The sequence below is a fragment of the Sycon ciliatum genome, chromosome 5 (genome assembly GCF_964019385.1).
Source record: "Sycon ciliatum chromosome 5, ocSycCili1.1, whole genome shotgun sequence".
NCBI lineage: Eukaryota > Metazoa > Porifera > Calcarea > Leucosolenida > Sycettidae > Sycon > Sycon ciliatum.
This window is the reverse complement of record NC_088647.1, coordinates 32684240-32707963: the sequence shown is the minus strand read 5'-3', so window position 1 is coordinate 32707963 and position 23724 is coordinate 32684240. Positions and strand designations below refer to the sequence as shown.

Genomic DNA, 23724 nt, shown 5'->3' with positions numbered 1-23724 from the left:
CCTCCAACAATTAATCGGGCGTCCATATGAGGGACAACAATGCGGATGGCCATCGTGAGTCTAGGACTAGGTGCAGCTTTGGAGTCAGAAGATTTCTCCAGCGTTTATGAAATAAAACTACTTTCGGTTTAAAGGCTTGACAAGAACATAAGCACGTATTTAGTTTTCAGCCAGGGTTTCCAAAACCGCCAGCCGGGCCACTTTCCCGTGACATCACACAATGCTTGATTTGTCGTTCCAAAACCCATAATTATACGGTTGAATTATAATCAGGCTTGGGAGCTAATTCCTGTTATAAAAGTCAAGATTTAATTTTGAATAGACTGTAGTGGACGATTCCTTGGAGAATTTTCACCCGCAAAATTCGAATCATTCAGTCCGTTATCAAAAAATAATGATTAAAAAAGTAAATTATCGTGTCCGTTCCCGAAGGGAACTCACGACGGCCGCTAACACCCGATAAACCCTAGCGGCAGATGCAGCGCCTAACGGTGGGGTTGAGTGGGTAAGCCTCACAACCACTGGCACAAGTGCCGAGAACGACCCCATTAGCTGCATCCATGTACCCCTTGTGCCTGGCCACAAGTTCCCAGTTGACTGTGGGTAGGAGCACGGCTGGAAAAAACCGCTCCCAGGCAGGACTTGAACCAGTTACCTCTCGTATCTCAATCATGGTCTTTGACCAACCCACTGTGCCTGCCTGGTTGATGCATAGTAGCAAATCGAACAAAATGCGTATATGGGGTCGCAAGCAGCATTGGTTTAATCAAGATAAATACTGTAAAATTGATAAGAAATTCTGCAATTAGGATAGTGTTTGGATCCAATAATGCTTATTGGTAATTTGAGCTGTCACCTAAACCTATACAGTGAGGCGGGTGGGCAGGGACATAGGCACTGACACGTTTGTAGGATTCAGAATTCAGGCAATGGTTTGTACAATCCGTTACATGCATTTGCAATGGCGCTGGCACCGGCTGCTGAATACCGGAGACTGCTCATCGGAGCTATGATCAGCACGCAGCCAGCATAGAGCAATGTGTTCTACTTCAACGAAACACACACTTCAGAGCTAGTCAAACAACCTGGCTGCGCTAGTTAGAATTCAGTGACATAGTTGCAAGGGAACATTCCCTGACGCCCGCGGACGTCGCCTCTCCACCAATTCCCGTCCTCTTTCATAACGATCGTGATGATTTCCCCTTCCATGAACGTCAGCTCTTCCGGACCCTGGGCTTCATATGGGAAGTTTGCCCTGCACTGGCCCATACCAGCACGAGCACCGGGCGGCATGCCACCGTTGTGATGCCCCGGGTGGTGCTGGGGATGGACCTGGGGCTGGGGCTGCATCGGCGCCTGCATGTGATTTTGCTGTTGCATTCCCTGCGGCACTGAGGAGTAGGCTCCTGGCAGTAAGAATATGAACACACAGCAAACAGACATTCGACAAAAGCAACAATAATTGATCTAACTTACTTCTCTCTCTGTCTTTTAAAGAAAGTATCAGGAATAACTCCCATATAAGGAGGCATGACAGGTCTTTAGTTTGGCAGTTTATTAACGATTTCTACAGGGTCAAGTTAATGGTTGCCTCAGTATTCATAGGAAATGTGTCTAGCCTCACTAGACTCATGTGTCTAGCCTCACTAGACTCATGTGTCTAGCCTCACTAGACTCATGTGTCTAGCCTCACTGGAAATAATCCGACTCACAGCAGGCACGTAAATTATAGATCTCAGACTTGGTGCGCTATGCACGAATTGTACTTAGAAAAATGTAAAATGAGCAAGTAAGGCACTGCAATATGGCACTGGGCACTGGGCACTGTGTGTAGCCCATGGAGGAAACACTTCAGTTAGATTCCGATTGCATTCAGCGTAAACATGCTAGCATTGTACGTATGAATGAAATGAAGACACAACCAAACAATTCATTAAGCTGCTAATTAATGATGTCACGAGCGAAATTTGTGTGGGAAAGAGAGACAGACAGATGGACAGACAGACAGACAGACAGACAGACAGACAGACACATAGCGATATAGAGAAAGAGAGCAGCAGAGAACACGCACGTGCTTCCTCACCGTCATCGATAGCAATCAGCGCCGTATGTCAGCGGGTGGTCGCATCATGTGCGGGTTGACCGATGCGTCCGACTGACTGGGCACACGCGGTAGAGTACGTGCTTGCATAGGTGCACCAGCAGCCGCACCTTGGGCCTGGTGAGAATTTGCTTGGTTCACGCGAGCAGCGCTTGGACGAATAGACTGAGGTGGGTTGTTGCCATAGAAGTTTTCATACTCAATAGGGACTAGGGGGGACAACAAGAAAAATAGGATTTGTTTTAAAGGGGAAGTTAAGGCAAAAATTAAAATTTCACCAGTTGTAGTCTTCGGGGTGCTGAGTCCAATGGTCTTGGTCCGAGAAAGCTGAGACGCTCCCTTCCTACTTGAATCCCAATCGAACTCGCGCACTTCCACCGAAACTGGGTGACTGCGCCCTACTAGATGGGGATTTGTATGCAAAATGTCACTAAAAGCGCCGTTTCGTTCTTATAAAAGCACGGATGACCGTGATTGGCCCATATGTTGTAGTCTTTTGGACGCTGAGTCGACTGGTTTTGGTCTGAAAAGGCTGCGATGCAGCGTTCCTCCTTTATTCCCAATCGAACATGGTTGAACAAGCGGTCACGTGCTCCTGCGTACACCAGTCAGCTGGTCACCGTGCCTGCAGGGTACAACTTACTAGCCTGTTTGACCTTTTTTGGGTGCAGTCCTGTCACTCGAGTTGAACTCGAGTTGAACCTTGGTGTGAAAGTTGTCGCCTGCTGGCGGTGTGACCAGGTGATTTGGGCACCCAGGAGCACGTGACCACTTGTTCAACCATGTTCGATTGGGAATAAAGGAGGAACGCTGCATCGCAGCCTTTTCGGACCAAAACCAGTCGATTCAGCGTCCAAAAGACTACAACATACATGTATGGGCCAATCGCGGTCATCCGTGCTTTTATAAGAACGAAACGGCGCTTTTAGTGACATTTTGCATACAAATCCCCATCTAGTAGGGCGCAGTCACCCAGTTTCGGTGGAAGTGCGCGAGTTCGATTGGGATTCAAGCAGGAAGGGAGCGTCTCAGCTTTCTCGGACCAAGACCATTCGACTCAGCACCCCGAAAACTACAACTGGTGAAATTTTAATTTTTGCCTTAACTTCCCCTTTAAAGGGGAACTACACCCAAAAATCAAAACTTCATGGTCCGTAGAGTTTTGGACGCTGAGTCGAATGGTGAAGGTCCGACTTCGATCCGACCAAGCGTTCTTGAGATATATCAGTTTGCAATTGTCCTTTTCGGGTCCGTGCCGTGACGTCACAAACCCGTGACGTCATTGAGACTTGGTGATCCTTTGGCCAGATCCAGAAACACTGGGATTTCGCATCTTCTTTCTGTTTGTCCATGGAAGAAGAGGGTATTTGTGTCATCATGGCTTCTGGCTGTGTTGTTGGCTACTATAATCTTACTGGTAACCCCCCTGGGATGAACCTGCACATTTCCGAAGGATTGTGCTTGGCACAGGCCGAGCAGTGCACCATAGCAGCTATCAAGTGACATAATTATTTGCTTGACAATTTCCAGTCGGGACTACAATGTAAATCCTTCGCGTGGGTTCCAGCCATTTGGCAGAGGAGGATTTTCAGGAGGAATATTATGCACTCATCCGATTAGGACGCTGGTGGATGAAACTGTGGTGTGTCCTTTTTCGCACGCCACACTGTGAAGCGTCAGTCGAAAAGCGGAGGTGAGTGCAATATTTCAAAAACACTAGCTACTGTATGTAGTTCTTTCTTTTCCAAAGCATTTGTAGAATTGTTTTGGACTACATCACTACGAAATGTGAAGCTTTCCGAAACCGGCTTGATGAGGTGGACGGCAGTAGATCTCCTGTTTCCCTAGGCTATACTGCGTGCGATCGATGAACCTGTCTGCGATTGCTGTTCTTGATTTTACAGGAAGAAGATCAAGAGCGCCTGTATCATCGGTCGCAGTGACTCACTGTTGAGCTACGACCACTGCCACCGCCCCAAGGTTATAGGAAGGACTGTTTGCAGCGCCAGCGCCTCTAGCTGGCATTTTCTTTTCCTGTATGAACACACAGTATGTACTGCTGATAAGCTACATCACGCAATGACCCGCAGTTCAAGGAGAGAAGATAGTCCACATACCGGCAACAGTGTACACCTATTCGGGAACTCGTTGGGTTTTCTCAGTATGGATGCAGATGAGAGCCAGACATTCTTATTATTATTGTGTGTATGCGTGCAAGCGCGTGAGTGTGTGTGTGTATGCGTGCAAGTGCGCGAATGTGTGTGTGCGCGCACGCGCGTGAGTGTGCGCGCACGAGCGTGACTGTGTGCGTGCGCGCGCCCGTGAGTGAGTGTGCGCGCACGTGAGTGTGTTTGCGTGCACGCGCGTGAGAGACAGACATTATTATTATTGTGTGTGTGGGTGCACGCACGTGAGTGTGTGTGTTTGCGCGCACGCGCGTGAGAGACAGACATTATTATTATTGTGTGTGTGGGTGCGCCCGCACGCGCGTGACATTGAGTGTGTGTGCGCGCACTTGCGTGAGTGTGTGTGTGTGCGGGCACATGCGTGTGCTTTTGTGTAATGTAATTATAACATTCCAAAGATATTCATGTCATCTATTCTGTGTTCTCCTTTATGTCATTCTCTCCCCCTTGCGGGAGGGACATGGAATGACAAGTAGTAGATGCATTGCCGTTAGTGATCCTGAGGAATGTGTGCGTGTGCAACCAAGTGCATGAGTGCGCGCATGTGTGCGTGCACGAGCATGTGCACAGGCACTTGTATGCTTATGCAGTCGTGTGCGCACGCGCTTGTGAAATTGCGTGTCTGCGTGCGTGAGCATGTGTGACTACTATACTATGTGCCCACCAAGGTGAGCACATGTGCGTGCGTGTGTGTGGGGCGCAGGCGGATATGTGCACACATTTTAGAATGATAATCAAGAAGGGCAGAGCTATTCCGGTAATGCAGTCATGAGACACCACAGTAGGGCAAATCGCACTCATTATGCTACTGTGCTGCTGCTGCTGCTGCTAGAGTGCACAGCGTAATTGTTGGTACACAGCTACGTGAAATACAAGAGAACGTCTCAGCATTCTGTAAAGACTAAGTGATAGTGCAAAAGGTGAGAATGTATTTCGCCACAATACGAATTGAGGTGCAGTCCACTTGTGTGAGATAAAGCACAAGTGAACCGATACACATTGCACGACTTGCACGGAGATAATACTAGCCATGTTACGCAGCAAACTCCATGTACAGGAGTACGAGTGAGGAGACTATTGATCTGAGTACTGTGCCAATACAAAATTTCACACAATTTACGATATGAAGAGAACGATTCGATTTGTGAACATTACGCAGGACTATACTGTGAAAACACTTACGGATTGTCAGGCTTGTCTGAGCTGCTTTGGCTGCCGCTTCATTTCGAAATAGCTCAGCCAACCGGTTGCCAGATGTTGCTGATGGAGAGCGACTTCTCCAATTGCAGTAATTTCTGCTTCATCCACATTTACAGTCCGAATGGAAGCCACCGCTTGCGCTGCCATGTCCTTTCCTGAAAATTTCGGCTCATGCCCGAAGCCAAACATTTTCAGCTCAGGCTCTGAGCTTTCAAGCTCGTCTGATACGTCGGAATCGCTCATGGTGAGGACGTCTTTGTCAGAACTATTCCTTTCACATACCAAAATACCTGTACTTCTGAGCTTGGCCCATGCCCAAGCAAGCGAGTCTCAATGACGTAGAAGGGCGTGTCGGGGGTGTGTCGCGGCCGCATGACGTCATGGCGCGTCCCCGAAAGTACAATTTAAACCGAAGATATCTCAGGAACGCTTGGTCGGATCGAAGTGGGACCTTCACCATTCGACTCAGCGTCCAAAACTCTACGGACCATGAAGTTTTGATTTTTGGGTGTAGTTCCCCTTTAAAGGGGAAGTTAAGGCAAAAATTAAAATTTCACCAGTTGTAGTCTTCGGGGTGCTGAGTCGAATGGTCTTGGTCCGAGGAAGCTGAGACGCTTCCTTCCTACTTGAATCCCAATCGAACTCGCGCACTTCCACCGAAACTGGGTGACTGCGCCCTACTAGATGGGGATTTGTATGCAAAATGTCACTAAAAGCGCCATTGCGTTCTTATAAAAGCACGGATGACCGCGATTGGCCCATATGTTGTAGTTTTTTGGACGCTGAGTCGACTGGTTTTGGTCCGAAAAAGCTGCGAAGCAGCGTTCCTCCTTTATTCCCAATCGAACATGGTCGAACAAGTGGTCACGTGCTGCTGCGTACACCAGTCACCTGGTCACCGGTGCCTGCAGGGTACAACTTACTAGCCTGTTTGACCTTTTTTGGGTGCAGTCCTGTCACTCGAGTTGAACTCGAGTTGAACCTTGGTGTGAAAGTTGTCGCCTGCTGGCGTGGTGAACAGGTGATTTGGGCACCCAGGAGCACGTGACCGCTTCTTCAACCATGTTCGATTGGGAATAAAGGAGGAACGCTGCATCGCAGCCTTTTCGGACCAAAACCAGTCGACTCAGCGTCCAAAAGACTACAACATATGGGCCAATCCCGGTCATCCGTGCTTTTATAAGAACGAAATGGCGCTTTTAGTGACATTTTGCATACAAATCCCCATCTACTAGGGCGCAGTCACCCAGTTTCGGTGGAAGTGCGCGAGTTCGATTGGGATTCAAGTAGGAAGGGAGCGTCTCAGCTTTCTCGGACCAAGACCATTCGACTCAGCAAACCGAAGACTACAACTGGTGAAATTTTAATTTTTGCCTTAAAGGGGAAGTCCGGTGAAAAATTTAAATTTCACAGTCCGTAGAGTTCGGGGCGCTGAGTCGAATGGTCTTTGTCCGAGGAGGCTGCGGCTTATGGTTCGTCAGATACGCCCAATCGAACATGTGCGAATTTGAGCGCGCATCACCCAGATCCAGGTGATGACGTCACAGCGTGCAGCCAGGTAGCCACACCATCTAGTTGTGTACAAAAATGGCCATATTCGGAGCGCGTTCGATTGGGGAACCGTTTATCGCAGCTTCTTCGGACCAAGACCATTCGATTCAGTGTTACAAACACTACGTACCCTGTGATTTTCAGCTCGGTAAACCTGGAGGTTATACCGTATTTTAGCCGTTTCCGAGTTGGACTTTTCCGTTGGCCCATCTACATCATGGTCTATGCGCTCTGCGCTGCGTGCATGCAGTGCGTGCAGTGTCTTATCTAGCTAGCTGTAGTGCATGCAGTCAACAAACTCATGTCACAACTGACACAAGACTCAGAAAACTAGTGAACACACGGACTTGTCATGTACTACAGTCTACACTCGTATCAGTCGTATTGTACAGTCATGCAGGCAGAGAACGTGCGTTTCTCCTTGCCGGTGCGGGTGGTTGTGCCTTGTGAAAGAAAATTTTAGTTTTCCGCACCCGCGGCGCCTCATTATTTTATGCTACAGCGATGAGTGCACAACCGTGACAAGTGACAAAACAGCGAACAGCTCTCGGACCTAGAACTTTCAGATTCCATAGCGTTGCGAGCGAAGAGTCGTGCCCGTGGTTCAAAGAGCCTGCACTGTTCTCCAATTGAGTAGTCCGAAATATTCCAAGTTCGCACCAAAACATCACCATGTGGCAGGCTACTGGAGTCTAAGCGAATCTAATCGGTATGGAACAACATTTAGAGCACTCGCATCACTCTTCTCCATTTTGGCGACCCTGCTCTCCAGCGATCTGATAATTACATCAGCCTCGTCTGCAATAGCTGCTGCTTCTTCATCAGTCGGAAACTCAGTAGCGCTCACTCTTGACCGGCCCGCGCGGCCATTCCTTCAGCTGACTACCGAGGTTCTCAGCCCCAGACCGAACTCATGAAGGTCAGCCATGGCTGTATCCTCACTCTCACAAGGAGTTACATGTCTTCGGGGTCGCTTGCACCACCTAATATCAGTCGCCAAATCATTTGAAATAGCACTGACACTACCGGTATTGCTTTCACGCACTCCTTTTGACCTAGCTGCACGCTATGACGTTGCAGAGGGTGTGGCGCGGCCGCATGACGTCATGGCGCAGCCCCCGAAACTCAGTTTTTCAAACGGAAATATCTCGAGAACGCTTTGTTGGAGACACGTGGGACCAACACCATTCGACTCAGCGGCCGAAACTCTACCGACCCTGAAATTTAAATTTTTCACCGGACTTCCCCTTTAACTTCCCCTTTAAGACGTGTTACATCGATGGACTGTTAGTTATAAATCGTAATCTATCGTCCCTTCTTTCTATTTGTTTCAAGAATAGGAGATGCTGTAGCGATCCGGCGCCTACGTCACACTCCCTCATTATAAGCATGAAATAAATCTTTCTCTTTGGCCTCAACTTCTTTGTTGACCGGTTGGCCATTGCAGCCGTCGTCTGGGACAGGCGTAAACACCCTAACGTGGTGAACCCGACTTGCCATAAAATGCTGCCCAATTTTTCTGCAACAGAAGAACCCATGAGATATACCTAATGTTACTACAATATGCCGCAAAGTCTGAAGTCACTGCTTCTTGACAACGCGTAGTGACTTGACCAAGTGGTAACAAACAAAAGTCCCGTCACCTGCGCTTGTCGTGTTTCCAGTGGCGGCAGCATGCAGTGAACAGTGAACACAGCATCATATTGACTGGGGAGCGCGAGCGAGAATATTTATGTCAACTAAGTTACTTGTCGCTGGGTTTTTAGTTTTCATTTTAGTAGAGAAGGAGAAGCTCAAGCTGATTTGTTGCTGAGCCATTGCTGTGCCTGTAGTGCCGTTTGTCTTTACATGCAGTCGCTGGTCAAGAAAAAATGGCGAGTGTCTCTGTTATTTCGAATCGCAGCGATCGCTGTTTTTTGTTTGTTCTGAAACCAACCAATTCTGTGCTCGTTTCCCTGTCCAGCGGCAAGCAAACATCAGAACTCCTAGCTCTCAGGTGCTGGTGAACACTCAGTCAGAATATACTACACTATGGGTTGACAGCAAAGGAGAAACTTCTCCAAGACAAGTAACACAAAATTAATAATTTGAACTCGCGATCTTGCTCGAGCGCGAGCCCCAGTCAAAGTGATGCCGTGACCGTTGGAAACACGACAAGTGCAGGTGACGAGACTCTTGTTTGTCACCACTTGGCCTTGTAACTACGCGCAACTACGAGTTTTCAGGCAGCGTGTCGTCAGCACTTCGACAGACTATAGACCCATTCCAACATTGTTTTGCCACCTGGAGGGGAGGGGGGGGGGGGGGGATCTCCTTTACACACATACATGTACAAAGCAACCAGTGATGAGGTAGTGGTCTACCAGAGCAGAGTATAATAATAATACTCACCATAGGCTTCAGCGTAATGTGTCCCCCCCCCCCCCCCCCCCCCCCCGCGCGGCTCTGATCAACATTTTCACCACTCAGTGTACTATGTAATGGCCGAAGTGTTGTGCACACCCTGGATGGCCTGGAACCAAGATATTGTATCCAGAGGGCTGGCTATATTCCTGCGAATATGGCACGGCAGACGTTTTCCGCTTACCGGGTCTGTCCGATCCGGTTCTTTTCTGTGGGACAAATGGCCCAGAATCTGCGAAAACCAGGCTTAGGGTGAAAATCATTTTTTTGAGAAAAATGATGTTTTGTAAAAAGGTTGTGTCGCGTGGACGATCGAGTGCAGTGAAGTGGAACCAAAGAGAATCTCGCTTGTTTGAAGAAGTGTCCCCGGTAGTACATTGGGTACTGCACTTGCCTGCGACCCGAGAGGTCGCGGGTTCGAGCCCCGCAGTCGCACATCTGACTGCAAAATCCCCACGACGCAGCTCACCAGATCAAGGTGTGGGTCCTCTGCACTCAGTAGAGTCAAGTCGAGCGAGCTGCAACTCCCGGTGCCGAAAGGCGGGCTCACGCCCCGACATGGCTACTTCCCCTTGTCTAGCCCCCAAGACGAAAAATGATAGTAGCCGACTGGCCGAAATTAAAAAAAAAAAAAAAAAAAAAAAAGAAGTAGCAGTCATGGCAGGAAGGGTTTCAGCAGTCAGGGAAGTCAAAGGGCTTCCGGTAGAGTATCCCTGCTACTCCTCTAGTCACAATGAAGAGTTTTTGAGCTGATCGAACGGATTCCATCTCCTACACTCATGGATGGCGAAATTTCTGCGCTAGCTGCTGCTTGCGGAAAATGGTGAAGAAATCGTCTCCAGTTAGAGTCGTGATGGCGATAGCGAGGAGAACCTGGACGACATCAATCCAGCCAATCGAAGTACGGAGATACTAGCTGTTTCTGGGCCTCATGCAATGGGAACACGCGCAGCGGAGCTCATACGTTTGCAGCAAGTTCACGAGGAAAATGGCTTGAAGCGCAGTGTGAAAACGGTTTTGAATTGAAACCCTTGGCGATGAAGTGCTACTGAATGCCAGGCGAATGAGTGAGCAGATCGAGAGGCCCCCACTCGAGACTTTCCTCGCTGGACGGCTAGCTGCAAGGGATTGTACCGCGTGCTGATATTTCACTTGCTGGTCAGCACCAAGCAGATACTGCAGCACGCCAGCACACTATGCGCTTACTATGAACAGGGAACAGTTTGAAAAGGCTGTGTTCTTGCTTGTTTCTGAACAGGTGTACTAGATTCACCCTTCAAAAGGTGCCATCTCAACTGGAGTCAGGTTTCCTTGTGGTGTGTAGCGCCAGAGCATGTCAGTACATGTATTCAGCCCCAGAATGTGCTGAGTGCACTAGTAGTATAGTGAGGAGCAAACAAAATTCATGCAGAACTGTGCATGGCCACTACAGCCTGCAGCATGAAGGGGCCACAACAAGCCTGCCCCGACATGCCTACCTTGTCATGTCACCTAAACAAAAAATATCCATGTCTCTTCCTTCAGTCTGGTGGATCTCTCTTCATTTCTTTTCTGTGATAACAATTTTGTGTTTTTTTTTGGATTTTTTAACACAATACCCTGGTGTGTTTGAGATGCTTTTAATACCACTATGAGTCGACCCACACCTGTAATATTTTGTTTCCTGACCCCCCCCCCCCCCCCTTGCCCAATAGAAGCTGAAAATGGGAAAAAGTCATTTTGTGAAATTTCACCCTAAGCCTGGTTTTCGCAGATTCTGGGCCAAATAGCGTTAAGTCGCTGTCGGCATCACACTGTTCTAGGTTGCACCGCACAGTAATCTTCGGTACCGTTAGGAAAAGGGTACCCGTTTGGATTTCGGAACATTTATAGTAGTTGGATAGTTGTTCAGAGTAGTGTAAGGCCGTATAGTGACCGTCGTTGGGAGACAGATGTAGTCAGCCGGAGTGATCGAAAAGTAGAAAAGACAGAAAATTCAGCACAAACGTGCCGCAAAGTGCCAAAAATAATGAAGTTGGCAACTGTGAGAGATTTAGAGCGAGTGGTCTAAGGGCCTCTACCGAAGTTCATTGAAAGTCTACAGGCAATAATTTTCCTTCGGAAGTGATTCTTTTTTAGTGAGATCTTGGAGAAAAAATCAAAACACGTGTTTGCGAAATGTTCTTAGCATAGATGTATGTGTGAACGTGATGCATTCTACAATTGCTGTATGTCGGATGCATGGCCAACTGCTGTTGAAACCAAAACAAGATGGGGGACAAACCTTTTTGTAAAAATACAGAACTAACAAACGCTGAATGCTAGTACATGTATATGGTTTGGGGAGTTACCAACCTGCATAAGCTAATGTGCCGTCTGGGATTAGAGAAATTACTATCATGCTCAGATCCCCAGGGATCATTAAGTTTCTCTGGTGAATGGAATCCTCTTAGCGTGTACACACTGCACATGTTAGCTCCTTCTGCTGGTCGTATGGGGGACATGGCATCTCACTCTGACACGTGACCTCCGTGAAGTACAAGAGAGCTCCATTCAGGCTTACTGATGTTCCCTTGACGTCTGGGTCCACATCCACGCAAACATTCTTTGTGCGGCGTTGTGAATGCTCCTGCGCCATTAGATATCCATGGTACTCCAAAGTCCAGCCCGAAGGACAGGTATTTCTAGCTGGAATCATGATGTGGGACACACGAGAGTCAGCCTGGCATACTGCACACAGTGGATTGTGATTGTGCAGGCCGGTGAAAGGCTCAAATGTATGAGTAGTTTCCAACTCAGTAACATAGACCAGGTTTCCTGACTGTTCTCCAGGTTTGAAGTCTCCATACTGAGGCTCCTCGGGCAAGCAGAGATATTCGGCAGCACCACCATCGTGAGTGAAGTGAGAACCAGCCATGAACCCGGTGTAAACTAGGGAAGCTCCAGCTGTCTCGTTGCACATTTCCTTTCCCCAGCGAGTGTAAGAAACACCAAAGTGAGCAACTTGATGCTGAAGTAAAACAAGAGTGTCTTGTATCTTACTGAGGCGATCCTCCACCTTCTCTTGGCAATGGTCGCCCTGGAAATTCTTAGGACATTGGCAGATATGCTGTCGGATGATATCTCCATGTACACATCGTCCACCATTCTGGCAGAACGGTTTCATGATGCATTTTCCGTAGTCATGGATACAGTTGTGAAGTCGGAATATTTCTCCAGCATTGCTGATACCAAAAGCCTTGCCCTGAAGCAGAGTAACAAGTTCAAGGTAGTTTAGTCCATACAGGGCATCGACGTCCAACTCGTTGTTTCGGAAGGCCTGAATGTAGCGCGGGATGGACTCCTTATGTAATCCAGCTTGGGTGAACAGCTCTTCCAAACAGTCTGTTCGTTTGTTGTCACCAGGAGCACTCGTTGGTGCATCGGGGATATCATCGAGGTTGTAAAACTTTGGAAGAAAGTCTTGGTTTTCATCGTCACGACTATCCACACTGTCCGAAAATTGTTCATCACTGTCACTCTCGGGCTCTGAACGCCTCGCTATATCGCAACGAGAGACAACTATCATTGCACAAAGCAATAAAAGAATTTTCAGGGCAGACATTTCAAGACTGCAAATGGAAGAAGTTGTTATTTAGCTTGCCTATTTCTTAATCTTTCTACTATGATCTGACTTGGTAGGAAGACTGATGATTGATCTCGTGGTGTCGTTGAATTTATAGACCTTGCTCTCTGGTGACCGTCGCAATAACCTGAATCTTGAAACCTCGCGTTTCATATTACAGAAATACAAAGGGAGGAAGGTTTTCCGCTGTACCTTTAAGTTTCAGCCACTAGTCAATCATCGCACAGGTGTTCCTTTTCCTGTTAGATGATCGGGATCCGTATCGATGCTTTGTTGTGACAGTTACACATTTCCGAGTTTTTCCCTTTTTCCCTTTCACGTGCGCAAACTGGGACTCGTGTCACCATCGTGTCTTGGCATGTCCATCATATCCAGATAGGGTTTATAGTAGTGTGCCGACAAATATTCACAGGTGACGGTGTCTTGGTCTATACTGGACCTCAATTGCGTTATTGTGTGAAGCGTTGCCCGCATGTCTAGCATTGGGCAGCTGAAAACGTGCCAATATTGCCTGAAATATGCTCCACTTGTCCGTGCCTGTTTCTTGCATGTTGTTCCTCTGTGACATTGGGGAATGCTCTGAGTGTACAATTAGGTTGGTACAATGTAGGTAAAGAGAAACCAACGGGGACGGTCATCTGTCACAAAAACCACTTAGCATTGAAACCTCCCAACAGGAAACGTCACGATTTGTTTGCTGGGCATAGAATGACATTGCGGGACGTTGCAATTGCAAGGCATAGTGCAGTTTTTGATGTTGTTTTGTTTTGTTTTATTTTAGTTCGTTGTCTCAACTGTACAATGCACAACTTCAAAGATGGTCGAACAGGCCACAAAATAACTGAGATTGTAGTCCGTTTTGCTTGGAAACCTGACTATTATTTGCCGAGACCAAGGTAAAGCTGAACGACATCGGGGAGAAAGCTCTTTTTTCTTTTCCTGCAGTTTGCGCTGCCCCCATGTTTACTTTGTGCACATTATATTTCGGCTTATTTGGTCCCGCAGTATTTGTACATGACAGGTTGAATCTGGCTCTTTTCTTTCTTTTTTACTTTATTTTACTTCGCAGAATTCAAACGGGAATTTCTTCCCAATAAGAAGGTAGCGAATTGGTACATGTACGTTTTTTGCATAATTATTAGAAATTTCTGGTTTGATATGGACATTTTCCTCTCTGCAACTCCAATGTTCTTTGGGATACGAAACAATGCTGGTAGTGAGGATGAATTGAATACCACCTCAGCCTAAACAACATTGGCACGTGAACGAGCGAAATCCTGCTCACCCACTGCCTTTAACAACAAATTTCTATGAACGTCCAGGAAACAATGCAATCACTGCTGTGTAGGATGGATGGTGCGTACTTGTTTGTTTGTTGTGTTTATTTACGGATTCTTCTGAGGTAAATGGATACCTATCATGGGAGTCTCACCAAACCAATAAAATATGAAAATAAGATTATGTATGGAGTGCAAAAAACTCAAAATCTGAGATTTTTTAAGTCACAGGAGAGGAAGAACAATAGATTGAGAACCAGGGGTGCTAATAGAACACTGGAAAGGCACTCTGAGGGTAGCGATGAATCATTTTGCCCAATTTATTTGCTGAATGATAACAAAAACACATTTGTTATATCCAGGATGCACATTTGCGTAGGTGCCATCATTTTAGTCTGCTGACTTTTGTTTCCTGTGGTAAGGTACGAGGTCGACCGGAAGCGCATAGACAGTGCGCGTGACTAGAAAACACACAAAACAGTAATATGCTCTCGGTTTCTTTCAGTCTCACTGCTATAGTATTATTCGTATTCGTAGTGATAGAAAATGCAAGAAAGAAAAATGCAAAGTGAATCCAACATAGACCTGCATGTAAATATCGTAGTCGCGTGATTAGAGCCCTTTCTTGAATAGTGCTATATCTTGAATAGTGCCCCAGTCTATAAGAGTAAGTTGGAAAATAAAGCCCTCTCTTGAATAGCGCAAATGCAAGTTTGGTGTTCTTTTGCTAATCTTCTTGTCCATGTCATTGAACTGGTGGTTTCGGGATCAAGGTCGCTGGTCTTTTTACCGTTTCTGTTGAGTCATGATAGTTGACAGTAACCTGTAGGCTCTGTTTTCCTTTGTTTTATGCTGGAATGGGTTTGCTCCCCATGCACACTGGAGCTCGCGCTATTCCGCCGACTTGACTTGACACTTGACTGACTCACGACTACCATCCAGAGCACACGAGAAGTCCATCGAACCTTCGACTCGGCAAACCTGCAAGAAAGCACCACTCCCTGCTCAATACACAGTGTCTCGGGGAATTCACCCTCATCAGTTGAGCTTTAGTGCGCTGAGGAAGATTGTGCCTGAAGAGCACCACTTATAATAGTGCTCTCCAGGCACAACCATCACCAGGGATACAAACTTACGGCGACTCTCCGTTGTCTGGATGGCAGTCGTGAGTCAGTCAAGTGAGAATTCAAGTCGGCAGGAAAACCGCGAGCTCTCATGTAGGGAGCAACACACACTTCCCTTAGTATCGCTGAAGTCGCACCAACCTCTTCGTTGCCCCTTGGCATTAGAGCTCTCATTGTCCATCTCGAACCAGATTCCACCTACCCCTTCCCCATTTTCTAATATTTTCTGCTTTTAAGTCCCCTCGTGCGTCTCGGCACCTTCATTCGCTTCCTTGTTATTGAGCGCCTCTGCTCGTTTGGTCACTGCCAATGAAAATAAAATCATCATCAACAACAACAACAACAACAACAACAACAACAACAACAACAACAACAACAACAACAACAACAACAACAACAACAACAACAACAACAACAACAACAACAACAACAACAACAACAACAACAACAACAACAACAACAACAACAACAACAACAACAACAACAACAACAACAACAACAACAACAACAACAACAACAACAACAACAACAACAACAACAACAACAACAACAACAACAACAACAACAACAACAACAACAACAACAACAACAACAACAACAACAACAACAACAACAACAACAACAACAACAACAACAACAACAACAACAACAACAACAACAACAACAACAACAACAACAACAACAACAACAACAACAACAACAACAACAACAACAACAACAACAACAACAACAACAACAACAACAACAACAACAACAACAACAACAACAACAACAACAACAACAACAACAACAACAACAACAACAACAACAACAACAACAACAACAACAACAACAACAACAACAACAACAACAACAACAACAACAACAACAACAACAACAACAACAACAACAACAACAACAACAACAACAACAACAACAACAACAACAACAACAACAACAACAACAACAACAACAACAACAACAACAACAACAACAACAACAACAACAACAACAACAACAACAACAACAACAACAACAACAACAACAACAACAAAACCAACAACAATATCTTATTAGCGATGGTGCCATCGTGCGAATAAAGAATTCAACATGATAAGACCAAAGTAGGTGATAGGGTGTTGGTAGCATTATGATCGAGTGCACATAAGCCATGTAATGTCTGCATATGAACACGTGCATCTTTCTTTCTTCTTTACACAGACCTTACTCGTAAAAAGAGTGCAGAGAATAGGATAAGACAACATTGCGAAGAGTAGGGGGTCCAGGAAGGAACCTATGCTTTGCAAGCCAACAACGTCCAGCTGTGGTCCCACCAGCTTGTGCACCATTAGTTGTATTACTTATTGCAACGTGCCAGCATCTCAAGACTCAGTACAGCAGTGGTGAGGATTCCTGCAGCTTCATTCATAAGCAAAAAAAGGTTCAGAGCAGACTCGCTCTCTTCCCATTCACTCTGCAAACTCGAACTCATTTCTCAATCAATTATTACAACGTTTCGGCAAATGTGCCCTCATCAGGTATGCAATGGTGTTCTCAAGACTCAGAGGAATCAGTAGGAATCACGGGCCAAAGTGAAGAGTATGGGCGGTAGCCATCCAAGGTGATAAAGATAAGTAGGGGTTAGTAGGGGAAATGGACGAGTGGCATCAGCAATGGCAACAACACATCTGCGGCGGATTGGGATATCAATACCCATCTTCTCAATTTATTAGAGAATTTTTAGGGAGAGGGGAGAAGACAGGATGGAGAAGGGTTTACTGTTAAAGTTGAGGACGTGCGGGGAGAATGGGATGGGAGTGCAGAAGACGTATGGATACCGTACTCGCGCGATTAGTGCCCCTGGGGCACTATTTTTTCAATGCCCATCACAGATAGGGTACTGTTCAACAGATGACACTGTTCAAGAGAGGGCACTATTTTTTCAATGCTGGGACATTTGTGTCATCCAGCATAGAACAAAGAAAAACAGAGCCTAAAGGTTACTGTAAACTATCACGACTTTTAAAAGAAAAAACGGTAACAAGAACTGTGATCCTCAAACTGATCTTGAAACCACCAGTGCAATTACATTGACAAGAACATTAGCAAAAGAAGTTTAATTTTTTGACTCGTCGGACGGATAAGGGTTAAAGAACACCAAACTTTCACATACGCTTAGTTACAAGTTCGAGGGGGGGAGGGCACTAATCAGGAGAGGGCTTTATTTTCACTGGCTCTTAGAGACTGGGGCACTATTCGAGATAGGGCACTGTTCAAGAGCGGGCTCTAATCGCGCGAGTACGGTAATCGAGAAGATGTACAGTGCTTGCAACTGAAACCCGACCCCTGAGCAGTGCGCTCACATCGCAAAGACCCAACACGGGATAGCAAACTACGAAATTGAGATCCCTAGAATGTGAACGCATCGCTAAGGGGTCGGATTTCAGTTGTCAGCACTGTATGTATGATCAGGGTTAGAGGACAGGAGCACAAAGGGGTTTCTGTACAACATGTAATTTTAGGTGTATTAAAATATCGGTATCAGGGACGTGCCAGGTTTCAGGTGTATGTAGAATTAGGTGACCAGCCTACTTCAAGTACCTTTCACATACAGTGTGTACTGTAGCGACTTTTAGGTGTAATCTAAAATTTAATTTAGGTGTTTGGTTTCTCAACCGAAATTACCGAAATTAAAATTACACCGAAAAATAACGTGTTATACAGTAACCCATTTTCATACTGTGGAGCACATCTAGCCACTGACACGATCAGCAAACAGTAATGCTAGGTAATAAAACAATCTGGGCTGGTCAGCGTCTGTTATCAAAGGGAAATTGGTCAAATACGATGCGCAGAGACGAGGGATGATGATTCAACATTCCTTGCCGAGGGTAGGATCAGAACCCCTTCTTACCGATTGGGGAGATTGGCTCTACTCCAGTCAGTTTCAATTTACCGTTTGTCCCGGAAATTGGATCTATAGAGTTTAGACTCGTGCCCACAGCGGTATTGATTGATAATAATATTGTGCCTGAGAATCAGGTGACGTCTGATGACATATTTATTACCATTTAAACAGTCCCGGATAGGAAACACTTAAAATTTAAATGATGATGCCTTCCCTCACTCCCCCTCATCATCTGCTCTGTTTACAGACACCCTGGACACAGCATCTCCCAAGTCCAGGCATTTAGTGACATCCTAGAGGACTGTCTGTCCAATATTAGCCTCCCCTATTCTGCGATTTTACTTGCAGGAGACTTGAATGCTCGCCACTCTGACTGGTCTCCTAGAGACACGACGAATCGTGCTGGAAGGGAGTTCCGTAACCTCTTCTCTTGTTTTGGCCTTGAGCCTTGTTTTGGTGACATTCCCCACACACTTTACCCCCCACGGCTCAACATCGTGTATTGACGTTGTGCTCACGGATCATCCTCACCTACTACTCTCTGTTACATCTGTTGCTCCTCTTGGTGCCTCTGACCACGCACATATCCTCAGTCACTTCCTACTGCCTACTGATGCTGTTTATCGTGAGGAACCTACTGCAAACGGACACCCCGCTGCTGCACCCCAATACAACTTCAGGAATGTTCCTGCAAAGCCGGAATATGACTTTAAATCCGTGCCATCTTCCGTCTGGGATAGTGTGAATGCAGAGCTCGCTGATATTGACTGGAGCTGGCATCTGCGTGCCAGCAACGTCAATGATGCGCTTTCGCACTTTTCTTCCATTCTCAACAGTGCCCTTGAGAAGCACCTCTGGCCATTCGGACAGCAGCCGTATTCTCAACACTGCCCACGGCCCAGTCAGCCACCCTGGGTTGGTGCCCATCTCCGCACAGCAATCAAGTGGAAATTATGATCTCTAGAGCATTTTCAAGAAGTACCCAACACAACAAAACAAACAAGCATACCAACAGCAGCGACATATAGTGAAAACCCTGACGCGGACAAAGTACAGAGCTTATATCCGCTCAGTGCAAACTACTTTGCAGGGTAGACACCGTCCATCGCTTCACCAGTTTACGAGACAAGCAAGAATTCGAAACGTGTCACGGGAAATTCCGTCACTCACCACAGGGACTCAGCAGGCGGCTGACCCTTTGGCCAAAGCTACCGCATTAAACGCCCAGTTTGCCTCTGTGAATCGGCCAGATGACCCGTTGCTCTCTATTCCCCCTATTCTCACCCCCTCGGAGCCCTCAGCTTGTTTCACGTCCGTCATCACCACAACTGCCACTGTCCGGCGTCATCTGAAGAAGCTTCTGAGGTGCAAGGCATCTGGTCCCGACGGCATCCCCAAGTGGGGCCTCAAGGCCCTGGCACCATCCATAGCATTCCCTTTGTGCCATACTTTCAACATGTCATTTACCACGGGCATATTCCCTTCCGCATGGAAAACAGCGAAAGTCATACCTGTATACAAAAAAGGTTCCCGCCACGAACCTGCAAACTACCGCCCTATCTCTCTTCTTCCCTGCATGTCCAAAGTATGTGAACGCATCTTTTATGACCACTTATACAGACATGTTTCGCCGTTTCTGAGTCCCGCGCAATCTGGGTTTCGTAAAGGCGACTCCACCTCCCTTCAACTGACCCGCATCGTGCAGCAGGTGTGCCAGCATAGGGATAACAGAGCGCTTGCTGGTATTTGCTTCTTTGACTTGGCCAAGGCGTTTGATACCGTCTGGTATCGAGGATTTTTGGCAAAGCTCGAGTATGCATTCAGGGTGCGTAAACAACCATTCTCCTGGCTGAAATCTTATCTCTCTGGGTGTTATCAGTACGTAGCTGTGTTTGGCACATCCTCGGCTGCAGAGCCAGTATTGTAATAGGCGTTCCTCAAGGATCAATTCTTGGTCCCCTACTCTTTTTAATTTACGTAAACGACTTACCTGCAGTCTTCCCTGGAACGTCTCTGTTTGCCGACGACACGACCCTTCTCACCTCATCAGCTTCCCTCACTGGCCTGAAAAACAACTTGTGTGCTGGCATTCAGGAAGTTCTTTCCTGGATGTCGTCATGGAGATTGTCCCCAAATCTATCAAAAACAAAGATCATACTCTTCCCGCCCCAGCCAGAGTTCACAACCCTCATCCATGCCAACTTTCCAAATCCAATTGACATAGTGTCTTTTCACAAACACCTTGGCATTGTGATTGACTCTGCACTCTCTTGGGTACCCCACATCGAATATATCTGTGAAAAATCAAGCAAATGCTTAGGAATTCTCTCCCCCCCCCCACTGCTCCTACCTCCCACTTTCTTTCTTTGTTTGTTTGTATTCTTTATTTAGAGTGGGAAGTCCAAAACAGGCCCTAGCCTAATAACAATGGTCCCACTAATGAGGGAATGCTGTATATCTGTGCATAAGGATCAGTGAGTGTAACAGCAACTAGTAGGGAAAGAAAAAGAGAGAAGAAAAACAACTCAAAACAAGAGTAGCGACTTGCATAGGAAGAATAACGGAAAGAGCAGTGCAAACAGCATTTGTAAAAAAGGCTTATTTATCTAGTAAGCAAAAAAGGCAAGAGCCATTGACTTAAAGCGATTTCTTGCAAGCTTCATTTTTATTTAGCCTACCTTCGCCCAATATTTGATTATGCCGATACGTCTTGGGTTGGATTATCCTCTTCCGCTGCTGCAAAGCTTTAAATACACCACAAGGAAATCCTTAAAAGTCTCCTCCGTCAACCCCGCATGCTCTCATCATCCGCCCTTTATAAAATCGCTCACACAACCCCGTTATCACATGGACGCAGTGCACACCTGGCTTCTCTTGCCCATTCTATTAATTTAAGCTTGAGTTGTGCCCACCTCCTTTCATGTGTTTTAATTGGCTCTCTTCTCTAAGAACTAAAAACTCGCTCTTACTCCCTAAGTGTAACTCATCCAGTCTTTTGCGCTCCCCTCTCTTTATTGCTTTTTATGTTTGGCTCACTCTACCCAGAGAAGTTAAGGATCTGACCTCACTCCGCCTGTTTAAGATCCGTGCCGCCCCTTATTTACTACGACATAAATAGCTCATTATCCACATATCCTTTGCGCCTCTGTGTTTTTCACTGTTTTTATTTGACATTATCTTTCTTTACGGAGTTGTTGTTGCTTTTCATTTTGCTACTCTTTCTTTTACCCTCCCCTAATTTTTATTTATCGCCGTGGTTGGCAATCACCCACTCTCCTAACATTGGCCGGTGTTTCCACCGAGACTTGAGATGTTGTAACGAGAGAGCTTGGAAGCTCAGGGCCCTACGCTATGCTTTTTTGCCTACCTCATCGTACATGTTATTAAACTAATAGAAATGTTTTTTTCCGTTGATTCGCCACATCATTGTATTGCAAAAACGTTTCGATCAGTTTAAATATGAGTTAGGCAAAAGTATTTGTAGAATTTATTTCGGATTGTTATTTTTCTCTAATTTCATCCACTTTTGGTTTGCTCCTTCTTTTCTTTTTGATCTTCTTATACTGTACATCAACACATTTTGGCCGATGAGAAACTTTGGCCGATGAGAAACGAAACTTTTCGCCGTCATTAAACTTTGGCCGATTGGAGTTTTCAATAAAAAATCGATCGGTATTTTTTGCATACGGGCGATCTGGAGTCGACGAGATGTCTGTCCTGACGTTTCCTGTGACCGGCGCTGACTCTGCCGATCACGGGCGTTCTGGACTCGACGGGATGTCTGCCCTGACGTTTCCTGTGACCGGCGCTGACTCTGCCGATCACGGGCGTTCTGGACTCGACGGGATGTCTGCCCTGACGTTTCCTTGGACCGGCGCTGACTCTGCCGATCACGTGCGATCTGGAGTCGACGAGATGTCTGTCCTGACGTTTCCTGTGACCGGCGCTGACTCTGCCGATCACGGGCGATCTGGACTCGACGGGATGTCTGTCCTGACGTTTCCTGTGACCGGCGCTGACTCTGCCAATCACGGGCGTTCTGGAGTCGACGGGAACTCTCTCTTCCGACGTTTCCTGTGACCGGCACTGAATCGCCCGTTCACGCTTATTTTGGAGACGACGGGATTTCTCTTCCAAAGTATGTTTTGCTGACGCATCCTATCACCTATTCGGCGTCTATTCTAATTTTATTTCCTCCTCGTCTCCCTATTTCTTTCCAAATCTCCCTCTATATCAGGGAGTCGTATACATAATACGACGAATATTGGTACGGTACGGGACAGATACGGGAGCCAGCAAATATTGTGGACAGCTGTTATGTACAATCTTGTAGAGCCTTTGTAGTCACAGATACGGGACAGATACGGGAAAGATACGGGATAGCTCCAGGCGTGACACAAACACACAAACAAACAAACAAACAAACACCAAATTAAAGCTGTGTGGACCCTGGCTAGCGCCAGACGTTACTGAAGTAACGTCTTCTGCATAGCTACGGGAATAAATATAAATATAAAGGATGATGATGCAACATGAGGGGCTTTCAGGGACAATACATTATTTTTGGCAATGAAAGTGCAACATATTTGGATGCGTTTGCATCACCCATGCAAGGACAGAATTCACAAAACAAGTACGACTGAAGTGTACTAGTACTTCGTATTGAGCAGTCAGCTCAACTACATCCATGATTATGAAAAGTTCATGAATGGGTTCATCCGCATACGTGGATTTTCCAGTCAACATCAAATTGCCACTTTCGTATTCTTTTGCCTACATTTAGAGCCAGTGTTAGCAATATCACATTATCAGAATGAGCACCGGTTTTTTTTTCTATTTGGATTCTCATTTCCCTCCTCATTCTGAAAAATAATAGGTGTTGTGATAGTAATTATTGGGAATGGTTCTTCAGATATTTGCTATTTTTAATGCCATATCAAATTAAAAAGGTCCTGAAAGCAATTCGACCCCTGAAGGATTAATAATACTCGCTGGGAAAAGGAAGAATGCGGGCTGCCCTGGGTTATTCAGGATTCATGGCTGGTTCTCACTTCACTCACAAAAGGTGATGCTGCTGATTATCTCTGCTTGCCCAGACTGAACCACAATAATTATGGAGATTTCGAAGCTGGACTTCAGTCACAACATCTGGTCTATATAATTATTATTATTATGAATTCGAAACTACTCATAGATGCTCGGCTTTGAGAGCAATAAATACCTCGTGAGTCGCCAGGTAGCAGCACGAGTCAGAATCACTCATGGAGTGGTGCAAAAACAGATGCTGAGAGCAGGTAGCGATTCACAACGCTGTCACCTCCAACAACTAATCGGCCGTCCGTATGAGGGACAACAATGCGGATGGCCAGCGTGAGTCTAGGTGCAGCTTCG

At 46.3% G+C, this 23724-nt stretch overlaps 1 protein-coding gene across 1 annotated transcript; it reads right to left on the bottom strand.

Annotated features, from left to right (window-relative positions):
• Positions 1-11272: 11272 nt before the first annotated feature.
• LOC135818374 (uncharacterized) lies at positions 11273-13136 on the bottom strand. The gene has a single exon (XM_065331733.1). It carries the CDS (start codon positions 13022-13024, stop codon positions 11870-11872), a length of 1155 nt encoding a protein of 384 aa, XP_065187805.1. The 5' UTR covers positions 13025-13136; the 3' UTR covers positions 11273-11869.
• Positions 13137-23724: the final 10588 nt, after the last annotated feature.

Bases quoted from the DNA above. Each gene is read 5' to 3' on its own strand.
- LOC135818374 (XM_065331733.1), bottom strand. From the start codon at position 13,024: ATGTCTGCCCTGAAAATTCTTTTATTGCTTTGTGCAATGATAGTTGTC.